A 16,741-nucleotide genomic window follows, 5' to 3' on the forward strand; every position below is an offset into this window, starting at 1 on the left:
GATATAGTCTTAATTGCTAGCAGTGAAGAGAATTTACAGAGGAGTGTAATAGAATGGGGAGAAGAACTTGCGAGAAAAGGGATGAAGATTAATATTAAGAAAAGTAAAGTTATGCAGGTGGCAAAAGGAGAAAAAGATCATGAAATAGCAGTTAGATATGGAAACGAGAACTTGGAAGAAGTAGATGAATATGAATATTTAGGAACCATCATAACAAGTGATGGTAGGTGTGTTGAAGAAATCCTAAATAGGAAAAGAAAAGCAAATACAGTATATTATCAGTTCAGTAAAACAATAATGGGAAAGAAAGAAGTGGCAGTAAAGACAAAAATGCAGTTATACAAATCAGTATTGGTCCCTACATTAACATATGGAATGGAAAGTTTACCACTTCAAGATAAACATCTGAGTAAAATTCAGGCTAGTGAAATGAAATACCTGAGAAGAGCTGTTAATAAGACTAGGAGAGATAAAGTGAGGAATGAAAGAATAAGAAGAGAAGTGGAACAGGAGTCGCTAGAGAAAACAATTGAAAAGAGACAGCTAAAGTGGTGGGGACATGTATTTAGAATGAATGAAGACAAAAAGGTAAAGCAAATTCTGGAAGTAAAGGTGCAAGGTAGGAGAGGTAAAGGAAGACCAAGGATAATGTTTGAAGACAGAATGGAAAAGATTGGAAGAGAAAGGAATAAGACAATAAATATGATGAAGAGAATGATGAGAAACAGACAGGAATGGAGGAGATGGATCGAGGCAACCAACCCTATGCTATGATGGCAGAAGGGGACTAGAGGAAGTAAGTAAGTAAGTGAGTGATTGGTTGGGCATAAGTTGCAATGTACATTATTTACAGTTGATTATAACTACTAATAAAGTTGTTTTGTTGCAGCATGGATAGACACAGCTCACATGATTTTGAAAGGCCATAGGTCAATTGTTAATCAGGTGCGCTTCAATCATGCAAATTTTCTGATTGCATCCTCCGGAGTAGAGAAGTTAATCAAGGTAAGGTGCTTTGTTTCTTCTCCTGTGCTATCATATTAAAAGGATGAGGTACAGCTTTATGTAAGGTTCACGTTCAAATTCTGTCAAAATTCATGTGAGGAGTATTATGAAAAAAGGAGAACAGTGAGTTCTAGATTATGGTTTTTTCCTCACCTTGAGGTTGAAATTAGGTATCTGTAAGTTTATTATTAAGCTAGGCAGAGCATATTAAAAATACCATTAATAAATGTGTTTCAACTCCGATATATTTCTTATGGAGAGTGAAATTCTCACTTTTCAGCACATTCTTCATAACAGCCAGTTCTTGTTCAACCTGTCATCCATTCATGTTCAATGTGTAGTTGTGTTAAGTAACGTGTTCTGTTCTATCAGAGTACCCAAAAACGTAATACTTTCATAAGTATCCCATGCTTAGATCTCCCGCTTGTTCAGCTCCTCATGCTTCATCAAATTGATAAAGGAAACTTCTCTCACCTTCAACTAATAATTTCGGTGGAAAATAGATTTGAGGCAATGCTCACTACTCCTGTGCATTTCTCCACACATTCTCAAACTCGGCTGTAGTGGAGGTGTTGCTGTCAGCACCATCAGAGTTACCCAGAGTGATCGAATCACAGTGTGCTGTGCAAATTGGAATTTGGGGGAGGGGGAGAAAAATATTGAAACTTCATAATATATTAAATAAATTATTTTTTAAATTTATTTTAAATAATTTATTTACTACTTACATTTATCTTCATACAGAAATGAAAAATTGATTGATTGAATTTTAGTTGTTTAACCTAGTTTTTCTACCTGTGGGTTAGTCATATTTATGAGGAAGAGCGGAAGATTAATAAATGATGGCAGAGACATATATATATATCCATGCTTCTCCACCATTTCACTAATCACACACAAACTATTATATTTTAGTGGTTCAACCTTCAGTTTGTGCAGTATTGTGAAGACTCTCACAATGGAATCTGAGCCTGGACTTTTTTATCAACGTGATGCTAGAGCATTTTGTCTTCCGGATAGTATAGTGGCTCCTGGCATTGATTTAATACCAGCTGAGTTAATTAAATATGGTGGAAATTCATTAATATGTCAAATTCATAAATTAATTTGTTTAATATGGAATAAAGAAGAAATCCCTCAACAGTGGAAAGAATCCATAATTGTTCCTGTGTTTAAAAAAGGTGATAAAATGAACTGCAATAATTACCGTGGAATTTCTCTACTCTCAACAACATATAAAATATTATCTAACATTCTTTTAACAAGACTAACCCCATATGCTAATGAAATTATAGGTGATTATCAATGTGGATTTAAACGCAACAGATCAACTACAGATCAAATTTTTCACATCAGACAGACACTTGAAAAAAAATGGGAATATAATCAAAATGTCCATCAGCTATTCATTGATTTCAAAAAAGCATATGATTCGATCAAAAGAGATAAATTATATAATATATTAGTAGAGTTTGGAATACCTAAGAAGCTTGTTAGTATGATAAAAATATGCACCAGTGAAACAGAAAGTAAAATTCGTGTGGGTATTAATATGTCTGACAAATTTACAATTCATGATGGGTTAAAACAAGGAGATGCATTATCTCCATTGCTCTTTAATTTTGCCTTAGAATATGCTGTTAGGAATGTAAACGAAACTAAAGAAGGACTAAAATTACAAGGATCGTTCAAGGTTGACTGGCACTTTTATTTCTGCAGAGGAAATAGGTAGCAGAAGAAACACCAAACTATGTCAGTTTTTCAAAGTATTCTCCGTGCGCACCGAGGCACCGTTGCCATCGTTCTGGCAGCTCCCGAATTTCTTTGGCATAGAAAGAACTTGGTTGTTGTCGTAGCCACTGGACGACATCGCTCCGCAGTGCTTCGTCTCCATGCTGCGTCTTTTGGTCTCTGGGGTTGAATTGTGCAACCATGTTTCATCACAAGTGATGATGGATTGCAACAATTCATCACCTTCTGCTCAAAACCGATTCAGAAGCTGTTCACAGACCGTCCACTTCTGATCGAATGTCAGCTGGCGGGGAACCCACCTTGCACAGATTTTGCGGAAGCGTAAGTGGTCGTGAATGATTGTCTCAACACTCCCAACACTGATATTCACCTCGGCAGCAATATCCCGCACTGTTACTCGCCGGTTCTCAAGAATCATTTGTTCAACACGTGCGATATTCACTGGTGTGACTGCAGTCGGGCGAATGTGTCCATGCACTTCATTTGTCACCAGCTCCCATCCTTCACGAAACTGCTCACACCATTCGTACACTCTTGTCCGCGACATCGTTTGTTCACCATACTGTGCTTGCAATCGTCTGAAAATCTCAGCTGGTTTCACTTTCTCCTTCACGAGAAATTTGATTACACACCGCTGCTCCACAGCCACAGACACACTGTTTGCCGCCATGTTCGCTGCAACTGCTGCGCATGCGCGGAATACGTCATGCCGGGCGCTAGTTACTCGCAAAGGAATACATTACGTCACCCGCACGTTTCATCATGATCCGGCTATTCATCGAATTTTTACGTACAAAAATCCCGGTCAACCTTGAACGACCCTTGTAAATGGTGTGACTCAGTTGTTCGTATATGCAGATGATGTAGACTTACTGGGGGATGATATGAATACAATTAAGAATAATGCTAAAATATTTTTCAAAACTGCTAAAGAGATAGGTTTGGAAGTTAACAAAGAGAAAACTAAATATATGCTTACAGGCCGAAACCAAGTGTTAGGTAATAATCAAAATCTAATTATTGATAACAACTCGTTTGAAACAGGTTCCAAATTCAAATACTTAGGAGTAATATTAACAAATGAAAATTATATTAAAGAGGAAATAAAAAGTAAGCTTAATTCAGGAAATGCATGTTACTTCTCTCTTCATAAACTTTTGTCTTCTCGTTTAATATCTAAGAAACTAAAAGTTAAAATATACAAAACCGTAATTTTGCCTGTAGTATTATATGGGTGTGAAACTTGGTCCCTTACATTGAAAGAGGAACATAAATTGAGAGTATTTGAAAATAGGATCCTTAGGAAAATATTTGGACCTAAAAGGGATGAGGAGACAGGTGAGTGGAGAAGGTTACATAATTTAGAACTACATAATTTGTATTCATGTCCAGATATTATTAAAATAATTAAATCAAGAAGACTTCGGTGGGCAGGCCATGTGGCACGAATGGGAGAGGAAAGAGGAGTTTACAGGATTCTTGTTGTGAAACCTGATGGTAAGAGACCAGTAGGAAGGCCAAGACGAAGATGGAGGGACAACGTCGAGATGGACCTAAGGGAAATCGGTAGGGATGGAAAAGAGTATATAGATCTTGCTCAAGATAGGGACAGATGGAAGGCCTGTGTTGCTGCAACCATGATCCTTCGGGTTTAAGAAGGCTAGAGAGTTAGAGTTAGGATAGTATAGTGGCTAATGTGCCACCTTGTAATCAAGGGTTCTAATACCAATTCTCATTGGTGGCATTGTTTTATGGTTTGTATCCAACTTCAAACTGCAGGACAAGTTCCATCAACCCATATGTGCATGCAGTGGACCTAAAAAGTAATTTTGTTTTGCTTCTTACAAATCAAGTGAGTGGGTGGTTTCCAATTACTTTTTAGCAGAATGGCACACCACCACTTACTACAAATATTGCAATGGATTTAGGGATTTTTCAGTTGAGTGGATTAGATAAATAAAAGAAAATGAACTCCATCCATTGGTCTCTTAGTAAGGTTTGACTTCACTCGTATCAGGTTTTGTTTAAAATCATCTTAAATGTTGTTTTAATGTAAAAAAGAAAAAAGTGCTTGTGTGAAGGGAAAATCTTGCTCAAGTGTGGCATTACTGTGTAACATACCATGTTAGTTACTCCCAAGTAGTATCATGAAACTAAAGATTCATTCTTTGAAATTGTGCATGTAAAACCATAGAGGATTTTGTTTGCATTAATTTACATGTATGTTTATTGTAGTTTTGGAGTCCTTTCCCTCTACCTCAATCTACAGGAGGACTTGTCAGTGAAGCTACAATCCCAGAGAAGGAAAGAAAGGTGTATACACATGAAGAGTATATTAGTTTGGTTCTTAGGAGTGGACAAGTAAGTGTTTCAATTTTTTCAGTAGAAATATTGATCTGAAAACTCGTTAGATTTTTAAATTTGTTTTAGTGAATGCATGATTTCAGTTTTCCCATGCGGGATATAAGTGAATAGGGATAAATATTACAATTTCAGAGACCAAATAAAAAAACTAGTCTCAAGAAAACTAAGGAAGAGAGAAATGCAGACAAAGATGAAGAATCTGTTGAAAAGAAATTTGTGTGCATTCCATTCCACAAGGGATTCTTCTCACATAAAATTGCCAAAAATTTTAGAAGATTTAATTTCAAAATTGTTTTTAGATCACCAAGAAGTTTGGAATGTACATTTAATGAATTCAAAATGAGAAAAACTCTACCAGATGTGGAAACCACAGGAATATATAATATAAGTTGTTCACGTTCAAAGGATTATGTAGGACAAACAGGGGTGTAAGGGGTGACCTTCCACATAGTACACCCAAATGTCAACCTCACTTCCACGTTAGTGCACCCTGGACTGAAGACTAACGAGGCTCTGGCGACTGGCCCCATGGCCAGTATAATTTTGTTTGTATTGTCCTGTTCTTTTTGTCCTTATGTGTGTTGAGTGCCCCTTTACAGCCTCAGCTTTTAACAGCAGTCAGAACATTTTAAATTTTTTAGTTATGCAACGTTAGAGTTGTTATTTGTAATGGTAAGGGGCTGGCCCCCGTATAATGTGACGGGAGCAAAATAGCCTAAGTGCTGACGCTCCCAAAATTTTAAATTCAATTCAATTCAATTCAATTTATGTAGGACAAACAGCAAGGAAAATGGCTATAAGATGGCACAAACACGATTTGGACATTATAAATCTAAACCCAAGAACAGGTTTGTCAGCTCACATCATCGAAGAGAAGCATTTGATTAGAAAGAGAAGGGTTTTAAAAAGATTGACGGGAATCATAGAGTTGAATGTCTGGGAAGCTTCGTTCATTGCAAAAGAATACTGGAATAAATTAAATAATGAAAATGGTAACATTGATCCAGTATGGAGTTTCCTTTTTCACAAATGGAGTAAGCCACCATCTTTAAAATGTAATGTAACAGAAAAAAATCAAGAAACTTTGTGAAAACAATGATGACTTTGAATTACCTGATGATATTTGTTCATAATTTTAAATAAAAAAATAATGTGATCAGAAAAAAATTATCTGAAATAAAAATAAAACAGACTGCTGCTTTTCACAGTTCGGTTGCTATATTACAACAATGTAACATTGACAACATCCATTATATAACGGATTATTTTTGTTTAAAAAATTGCTAACCATTGTTATAACTGTATCTTTAGTCAAAATGAAAATAAATGTCTCTTGAAGAGAGCGTGTGTTCTCCTGAAACGTCACAACGATAAACTGTTTTCTTATGCTTGTAATAACCGTAAACTACAGGAAAATAATTCTACAATGCAAGCAATGTGTACATACAAGAAAAACGATGATTTTTTTGTAAAACTAAACTACTATAGCAAGTACAATTATTATTATTTTTTTTTAATATCCCACTAAACAATTATTTTTTAAAGAACTAGTGTATTGTTGTACGAGGGTGAATCAAATATGAACGTGCCTTGTGCGGAAAAACAAAATTTATTGAAGGAAACAGAGACATAGCCACATTCTATTTTTCTACATAGTCTCCACCCTTAGTGATACATTTTTCTCAACGTTGTGGTAGGTTCTTGATGCCGTTCTCGTAGAATGAAGCTGGGCGGTAGCCAACCAGTTGCGCACAAAGATTTCAACCTGATCGTTGGTCGCAAATTGCTCGCCCCCAAGTGCTTCTTTGAGGGGTCCGAACAGGTGAAAATCACATGGTAAAAGGTCTGGGCTGTACGGTGGATGCGGAAGCAGTTCCCAGTGGATTTCCACCAGTTTCTGCCACGTAACACCTGCTGTATGGGGTCTGGCATTGTCGTGGAGGAACAAGACCTGGCCGGATGGGACAGCCTTGTCGTTTGCGTCGATACTGCACCTTAATTTGATCCAGGAGGCCGCAGTAGTAGGGTGCGTTGATGGTCCGACATTCGTGTAAGAAATCCACCAGTAGGATCCCCCTCCAGTCCCAAAACACAGTGACCAACACCTTCCCCACAGATAACCGAACTTTGGCCTTCACGGGGTTTCCTTCACCTTTCCTCCTCCACTCCATGCTTTCATGCTTGGATGCTGGGGTGTAATGATGCACCCACATCTCGTCACTGGTAACAATGCGATGCAAAAATGCTTCCCCTTCCACGTCAAAACGTGTGAAGCTGGCGAGCAATGCGAACTCGGTCATCTTTTTGAGCAACATTCAGCAGCTTGGGAACCCACCGAGCTGTGATTTTGCGGAAGCCCAAGTGCTTTCTGATGATTGATTGGACACTTCTTTAGCTCACACCAAGTTCTGCCGCAATTTGCTTCACAGTGACTCGGCGATCCTGTTCGACAAGCTCACAAACACGAGCCATGTTGTCATTCGTCACACTGGTGCGAGGACGACGGGGGTGCACTTCATTTGCAACACATTCACGGCCTTGCTGGAATTCCTTACACTCCACCTTCACTCTTGCCCACGAGAGGGTACCATTCCTAAACTGGGCCTGCAGTCTCCAGTAAATTTTGGCCGGTTTGACGTTTTCCTGGGTGAGGAACTTGATTATGCATTGCGCAACAGACACTGGCACACTCTGCTCACTCATCGTGAGAGCTACTAAACGAAGCATGCGACACGCCGGCCGTTCTGGTTCCTGACTCACGACAGCTCCACCTACCAGCTGCACATGCCCAATCACACCCTGCTACCCATTCCGATGCTTAGCCAATCAAGGCTCGTTCATATTTGATTCACCCTCGTACTATAAGAATATTGCACAAAGCTATACATGCATTTATGTACTTCTTCCATGGGTATGAAGTTATGTAAGAACTTAATCATGGTTAACCATTCATCACTAAGGGTGTACTTGCACCCAAATGTCAACCTCTCTTCCACGTAGCTCACCCTGGACTGCGTTTTGGAGACTAACGAGGCTCTGGCGTCTGGTCCTGCAGCCAGGATAATCCTATGTAGGAAATGTGTTGTGTTGTCCACATGTGTTTGTGATTATCTCTTCGTCATTGTATTATCATTCATCCCCATCTTTGCGAGTAGCCAAAACTGGCAGTAAAGTAACATAATAACCAAATTCAAACAATTAAACCATTCATTTTTAATATGAATATTTGTCAAATTTTCCATGTGGAAAGCATGTTGAGAATGTAATTACTTAAAAATAAACATATTTGCCTATGTACTTTGCCAAATCTGTATAGTATTGGAATTTCTTATTCACATCACTAAAAATGATTTCTCTTTCAGTTCATGTCCCACGATTATAGTCATCAATCAACTCAGGAAGATCCTCGAATGATGGCATTCTTTGATTCCTTGGTTCAGAGAGAGATAGAAGGCTGGAACACAGATGACTCCCTGAATTCAGAAGCCTCCACAGCCTACCAGGAGTCTGTGCATGATCCTCTTCCTTCATCAGGAGTGGATTCAGACTCTGGCAATTCTGGTAAGATTCTAAGTCACTGTGAACTGCAAAAACTTGGGCCTTTTTGTAAAGTATAGCTTACGGCTTGTGTTCAGGTGTTTAATAATATTTTTTTCCACTTAATTTTTTGGGGTTTCTACACACATTCATTTTTATCGCAACACCCTTCATCAGTGGTATGATAATTATGATGTTAGGCTAGAACAGGTTGACTTTTGTCCTTTTTTACCCTCTTATTATTTTACCTCCTTTCCATCGTATGATAACAATAGAAATTGACAGTGGTTTTCATGTGGCTGAAAAAGTATTATTTCTTTAACCTTATGTCCAGTCTATAAAGCCAGATGATAGTGGCATACACTGACCTCATATCGTTGATTGAAAAGCCACTAGGCAGGCTCTGGCTATTGCAGGGCTGTTACACTACAGAGTTATGTTATCAAGAGTTCCAGTTTAAAGTAGCCATTTTATGTAAAATTTAGTGTCCCTGTGGTGTACGCTTGTATCTAGTAAAAGTGTTCATAATATCAATTCATCATCTTATCTACAATAACAATAGTATTAAAGATAAAATAACATCTACTTTAACCAGAATATATGAACTATTGGCCACCTTTCACTTCCATTCCTCATATTGTAAATTTTCTGTATCATGGCAATGTATTCTTGTTTTATTTAAAAAACAATAAGGTGGTAAAAATTTCTATTTTCAGATTCCCACCAAAATGAGCTTCAGGCATTGGCCGCAGCTTACGCAGAGGCTCTGGATGCAAGAAGCAATAACAACAATGATGAAAATGTTGAAAGTACTGGTATGTCTCCCCTTGCTACAGCATGGCTGATTTCATACTTTTGTCTAGGGAAAAAACTGGTGGTTTTTCTTGTATGTACGCATTGCTTGCATTATAGAATTATTTTCCAATAGTTTACGGTTATTACAAGCATAAGAAAACAGTTTTTCTTTGAAAATAATAAAAAACTGGTGGCTTTCTGCAATTGGATCAATTTTATATCTAGTGTTGTTAAATACATTTTTGGTTAGTTCAGAGGCACAGCATTGGTGGGGGTGGGGTTATGAAATTTTGCGTAAAGCATCTCCCCAGCTATGATAATTTGTGTAAGCATACCACCACTTGTCCCCAAATTCGACCAAGTAGAAATTGTTTCCGTCATGTTTATACTTATTAATTATCTGTGACTTGGACACAGGCTGTGTCTAAAGCAAAATTTGAAATGTAGTGCTCTAAATGAATGTAGTATCCTATTATTTTATGAAAACTATTTTCTCACACACTCAAAAATGAGGTTTCCTCATCCTGTGAAGTTTGGAAATGGTGTGTAAATATTGGCTGCAGTATGCCTCTCCCTTGTACATAGTGAAATCCCAAAAAACTAAGAATAGTAGAATTATGAATTAAATTGAAATCTGCCTCTTGGAATTGAACTGGGACCTCTGATTACATGACAGTTGAAGCAGTTTTCTGTGAAGGAGAAGCAGTTCCACATTAAAAAGTATTGACAATTATTAGGGGCATGCATATTTCGTTTTTGACGAAAAAACGAAATTTGAAAAAACACATTGTAGTGTTAATTTTTCATGTTTTTGAAAGGTGTGAGATGCATTTTGTGACCATGTTTTGTCACGAAATAATGCGAAATGAACTGCAAAAAGCGAAATTTACTCTTAAACACGAAATTCAGGGTTTATTCACCGATGCGACACCTTCTGAGGTCTGTATTATCCTGAGAGTTATGCAATTCCCGGAAAATTTATTAATTCTGGTGTTAATATTGGAGAAGCAAAAATGGACTCCTTTACACAGAAATAAACTTAATACTCTGATAACTACATAAATGGGCTATTAGAAGTGAAATGTTAATTCTGTGGAATAAGTGTAGTTTTTAAATCAAATTTAGGATTATATTCACAATTTTAAAACCAAAATGTCTTTTTATATTTGGTCTAGGAATTAATTTGTGCGGTTGTTACGCACACATTGAAGCTGTAGTTCAAACACAAAATACATAAATACCTTAAGAAAAATATTGTCCATCACGAGCCACCACTTTCGCCCATCTGTCAGGCAAGTTACGGATTCCGTGGCGAAAGAAGTCCTCATCCTTTGAAGCGATCCAGTCAGAGACCCATTTTTCAATATCTTCTGAAGAAGTGAACCGCTGTCTAATCAAATCGTTATTCATGCAATCGAACAAGTAGTAGTCCGAAGGAGCAACGTCTGGTGAATACAGCGGGTGGGGTAAAACTTCCCATCCGACATTTTCTAAATAGGTTTTGACCAGTTTTGCGACATGTGGGCGAGTGTTATCATGTTGAAAAATAAGTTTATCATGTCTGTTCTCCCATTCTCGTCATTTCCTGGCCAGAGCTTGCTTCAAACGCATTAATTGTCGTCGATAACGTTCTCCATTAATAGTTTCACCCAGTTGCAGCAGCTCATAGTACACCACACCTTTCATATCCCACCATATGCACAGCATAACCTTTGCACAGTGAATATCTCGTTTCGGTTGTGATGGACCTGGTTCACCTGGCTTCACCCAGGCCTTTTTTCGTTTCGGGTTCTCGTAATGGATCCACTTCTCATCGCCAGTAACAATGCGATGCAAAAACCCCTTTCTTTTCTGTCTTTGAAGCAGCAATTCGCAAATGGTTTTTCGTCTTTCAACATCTCTGTCTTTCAATTCATGTGGAACCCAATGTGACATCTTTTGAATCATTCCCATGGCTTTGAGGCGTTTGGAAACTGTTGTTTGATCAACGCCTAATGCTTCTGCAAGTTCTTCCTGCGTTTGACACGAATCCTGATCGAGCAATGCTCTCAATTCTTGGTCTTCAAATTTTTTTGGCTGTCCAGGTCGCTCTTGGTCTTCCAGGCCGAAATCACCACTTTTAAACCTTGCAAACCACTTCTGACACGTTCGCTCAGCTAGCGCATGGTCACCATACACTTCCACCAAAATACGATGACTTTCGGTAGCACTTTTCTGCATGTTAAATTAATGAAGCAGAACACCCCGCAAAAATACTTTATCTGGCACGAACTGTGCCATGTTCAGTTGACTACAAAATGCTGTTGTTGACGCATCAATCAACTGCCCTATACTACGAACAATGCACCATGACAGGAGTTTTCAACGCATGTGTGGCTACACGGAACTGTGGGACGATACGCTTGTTACGCCATCTCTTGTCCAGGCGCACAAATTAATTCCTAGACCAAATATACCACTTTTGATCCAATTTTTCACCGCTATAACACCGATATTTTATTTTATTTACCGCTTTTGAACCCAAAATTTACCCAGTTTTTATACCGAAATTTTGCTTCTTTATTTACCAAAAATATGTGCCTCTAACAATTATTAAAGAGAAGTTAAGAAACCATCTATTCTTGTTCTTATAGAAATCTTCAGCTACAAATTGTATCAGTTCTATGACAGATAGGTGTGTTGATTTGAGCGAAATGTTACAAAACAATTCCAGTTTTTGATGTGTTGACTGAATTTTCACTGGTGCTGCCCAAAGTATGTGCCGTGATGCTATTACCAGCATAGAAAGACACCACCTGCAGTCTTTAAAATACAGAACAAGGATAAAAATGTATTTATCATTGAAATATATGCAAGTATATTCTCTCTCTCCCATAGAGAAGGGATCCACATACAGGGTTCCCACTGAACTGCAAATTTTAGAAAAGTCAAGCAGATATATTTATGACTGAAAGAGTGAGGGGAATACAAAAATATAATTAAAATACCAGGGAATATTTAATATGATTGTTCTATATGTCATGAATATTGATTTTTCACCTTTTTAGATGTCAATTTGTTACAGCAAATGTTCATATATGTGTGTATATATATATCTAAATAAGAATTATTTAACAACATAGCTTTTGTTGCAACTGTAGCGAGTTCTTTCATGTTTATTGTCTCTAACAGTATAATCTAAATGAAGTTGAAGTGAGTAAGAAATACTACAGAAGGGTATAACAAGAAATTCATTTAACAATGCCTGGAAAACCTAGAGAAGTTAGGGAATGTGTTTTGGCAGGATGAGAGGACCCTGATATTATGGATGCAGAGCTAAAAACATAATACTTTTGTGCATATGTGGCTTTTTTTGTCAAACACACAGTTTTGGAAACCCAGTGGAATGATACATGTCTTATTGAAAACTCTCAATTTAAACTCATAATGTTTTCTTGTAAGATAAATTGCTCAACATGTATAAAAAATTGAAGGCTAGTGCTCACGAACTTTAATTTTCACAAAAACAAGTGAAAATATCAAATGTTTAAAAAATGTATGGTTCACAAGGGTTTTGAATTCAAAATAAATACCTTTTTATTTCATTAATAGGAAATGAAGACGAGGATAGGCAACTCCATGAAGACAATCCAAACAGAATTGCACAGTTGATAGCCAAGAAACGTGCCCAGCTAATGCGTCTAGCTCATGCAAGAGCAAATAATGAAAAGATGGAGAAACCACGTTTGAAGAGGAAGGTCCGTTATCCAACTTTGAAACACATATTCTCAGCTGCCCATAAGGACTTGGACGTTAGCAGTAATAGTGATGATGATTCTTCTGATAAAAGAAAGAAACCTAGTGATGACAGTGATGATGCAAGTTCAGACGATAGTACTGACAAGAAGAGTGATAGTGATAAAAACACGACAGATAACAGTTCATCTCCAGAGAAAGATGTGAAAGTTAGGTGTAACAATGGCAAGAATTTCGAAAAGAAGAAAAGGAAAAGAAGATTGTCCCATAGTGGTAGTTCTAATGATGGAAAATCTATGAAGAAAAGTTTTATCAGTAAGGAAATAATTAGTGATACAGATTCTGATGGTTCAAATGTAGATTCACCTGGTACTAGCGGATTGGCGAACAATGTGAACAGTAGTACTTCACAACCGGAAGATGCATTGTGGAAACATGTGAGAACGTATCAGGATCGTATGGCTCAATGGAGAATGAAATGGTTGCGTCAGAAGCGGGAAAAAATGCAGAAAAGCATATTGATGACAGATTCCAGCAGTGATTCCGATGAACCCAGTCCTGGTATTGGTAAAGTTCCTAAACCTGTAGCAAATCCAGATGCCTTAACGTTAGATTCAAAAACAAATAACATTGACTTGAATTGCACAGTTGACGCAGATGACGGCGTGCAAGTGGAAAACGATTGTGATACAAACACCACCGGTGATGAAAAGTGCACCATGATAAGCATGCATGATGTCAATATCACTCCAAACGGGAAGCAAAACAATTCACAAGGGGTTGGAACACCAGATAGTGGCATAGTGATTTTGCCATGCAGCAGTATTGATTTGTGCGTTTCAAATTCAAATCACGCAGAAAACAATACTAGTGATAACATTACAGAGGACAGTTGCAACCACCAAAGTGAGAACTTTGTAGGAAATGGCAGTCAAAATGATGAAGGTGCAAGCACTTCCAATTGGGTAGTTTTCAAACGGTTTAAAAATAGACTGGATAGATCTAGGAGAAATTACAGATATCGTAACCAAGTGACTGATCCAGATTCGAGTTAGAGGAAAGCTATACTGCAGCTTGTGAAAGAGAGATCATGTTTCATGTAAGTATAACTTTATAGGAATGTGTGGAAGAAGAAGAAGTACATGTGTAGTGCAGTGTGTATGTGTGACTTGTATGCTGTTGTGATGGATTTCAAGTAATCAACATTTACCTCTATATAACTGTTTAAATGATAAAGAAAGCTATCTGAATCTGAAGCCAGACATTCAGTGTAATTAATAGTGTGCTAACAATGTGAAGAAGTAATCATTATATGTACAGGCATGCTGCTGTTCTTTAAAAAATGAAATAAAGTGGAGTATGCTCTGTCGTAGTACTCTACTTTTACCCTGGGAGTGACCTACCATAATACTTTGGTAATAGTGTCTATTGTGCACAATATGCAGTGCTTTGTTAGTTAAATAACCCATTATGCTGTTACTCTTTCGTTCATGTAAAACTATATGCATTTCTTCCTGAGTAGACTTATAATTAAGGATATTGCTGCTCTTGTAATCAAGGATTCCAATGTTCGGTTCCTAATGGATCTCACAGTTCAGTGTGGAGCACTTTCACACTGTAGGGCCAGTGAAGCTTAGATTAATGATATAAATGAGTGCATGATTCATAGTTACAGTAATTTTTGGATATTTCTGGGAAGTTAATAAATCCAGATCATTAAACAGATTAATGTGGGCCTTGTGAAAAAACATGCATTGAGACATTTCACATCAGTAGGTATGTGGCAAATGCAATTTCACATTCTGAAACATCTGTGTGGCTTAGACCAATTAAATATTCTTTATATAAAAGCAGTGGCGGCTGGCCAAGTGCAACAAGTGCAGATGTTTTCACCTAATTTTGAAATTAATATTGACATTTTTCATTTGCTTGTTAAATTAAACTATTTCCCAGCAGAACGCACACGATAATACTCAAATAATACGCCGCTCGAGGTGAAGAGTTCGTCGTAGCTTAAACAAACCAAGAGCAGACACCGCCAGGTTGCGGAAGACTTTATCCGGTTGTCATGGCAACGGTGACGTCACCTAGCGTTGGAATTGAACGGGTGTCGCCATCTAGGTGCAGCAGTTCTCTCGTCGACAGAAAACATTGCATCCAGTGGTTGTGGCAAAATCGTTGCATTCTCGCGAGATCTTGTTCCGCGTGTTTGTTTCGCATTTCCTATCGTGTGTTGTGTTCATGTTTTAAGCTGTGGTTTGTACAATGAACCCAGTAAATGACTTAGTGTGTAATTTGTTGCAGACACCATTTTCCAGATGGACGGATGAAGACAAAAAAGACGTTTTAAATTGTGGGGGGCCCACTGACACTTACTATTTGTTTTTCATTGCCTATAAATGTACTTCTTCACCTGTTATTTTAGGCACGAGCCGCTACTGTATAAAAGCACTGAAATCTGGCATTTGACTTTCCAAAACCTGTCTCTGGCATTAAATCATGCTATTGTCTTGTTCTCGAGTTCATTAGAGATTCTTTGTTGTTTTATTTTTGTGTATAGACTTGATTTACGAAACTTTGTGAAATTTCAGTTCATCAAATACTAAACATGCATGTGCATTACTTCATTCATCTCGAGGACTATGAATGTCATTTCAACGAAGATCTTGTTCGAACACATTTATTCCTTCATTGAAATCCAATATTTGAAGAGTCGAGTAAACAAAATCAGAACAAGTTATAATGATTGCCAGACATATATAACACATTTTATTATCATTTTCTTTATTTCGTTCAATGTTTTATATACATGGTAGTGTTTATCACAGAAGAGTGGGGCAAAATGCTGATAAGAAACAGCAAGTATCACAACAAGTTATGCATTATAATATCTGTTGCTGGAATTCAAATTCAAGTCTGAAGTAAATATAAAATATGAGGTTTTTTTGTTATTGTTTTTTTTATACATCCCTTGCAATATTAATTTGTTTAAAAGTAGTTGTACACATTTGAACACTGAGTTTTGCAATAATTATGTTGTGATAATTTTCTAAATTTTGCATTGTCATACTGTTGTCCCAACCTATAATTTCATATGCTTTCATCACTATTGTTAATAGTTTAAATTATGCCTCTCAGTGAACATGTCAGCAGTTCTCAGCTTCTGAGTTTACTTTTAATTAGTTTATTTTTCCTCTTTTCTAACCGAATTCTAAAAACTTTTTTTTTAATGTATACATGAGAATACTGTTGTCTTAAGACACCATAAACTTGAAATCTGTTTGGACATATGATTATTTATCCAAATTATATGCTGTTTAGCCTTATTTATGTGTTTATATTCATAATATATACCAGTGCTCGAAAAATTTTCTTCAAAGCTAGGCGCCAGCTCTGGAAATCAAGCGCCAGGAAACTACCTACTAGCAATTGTGCATAGTACAGAGTGTTTCAAAAGTCACACAACCCAAACTTTGAAAATGTATATCATGAAAACCTTAAGAGGTATTTACACCAGGTTTTCTGCACTAAACTAATCATGTACGCTATCACT

The 16,741-nt window shown here is 37.2% G+C and overlaps 1 protein-coding gene across 1 annotated transcript in view; it reads left to right on the top strand.

Moving 5' to 3' along the window:
* The window catches only part of LOC145985205 (uncharacterized), a 41,207-nt gene extending 26,651 nt beyond the window's left edge, over positions 1 to 14,556 (top strand). Inside the window, exons 6-10 of the mRNA XM_083118943.1 lie at positions 890 to 1,005; positions 4,993 to 5,118; positions 8,484 to 8,682; positions 9,375 to 9,473; positions 13,045 to 14,556. Coding sequence (XP_082975069.1) covers positions 890 to 1,005; positions 4,993 to 5,118; positions 8,484 to 8,682; positions 9,375 to 9,473; positions 13,045 to 14,243 — 1,739 coding nt within the window. The 3' untranslated portion in view covers positions 14,244 to 14,556. The remainder of the gene's footprint in view (positions 1 to 889; positions 1,006 to 4,992; positions 5,119 to 8,483; positions 8,683 to 9,374; positions 9,474 to 13,044) is intronic.
* Positions 14,557 to 16,741: the final 2,185 nt, after the last annotated feature.

The sequence above is a fragment of the Lepisma saccharinum genome, chromosome 3 (assembly GCF_977018435.1).
Source record: "Lepisma saccharinum chromosome 3, izLepSacc3.1, whole genome shotgun sequence".
Lineage (NCBI taxonomy): Eukaryota > Metazoa > Arthropoda > Insecta > Zygentoma > Lepismatidae > Lepisma > Lepisma saccharinum.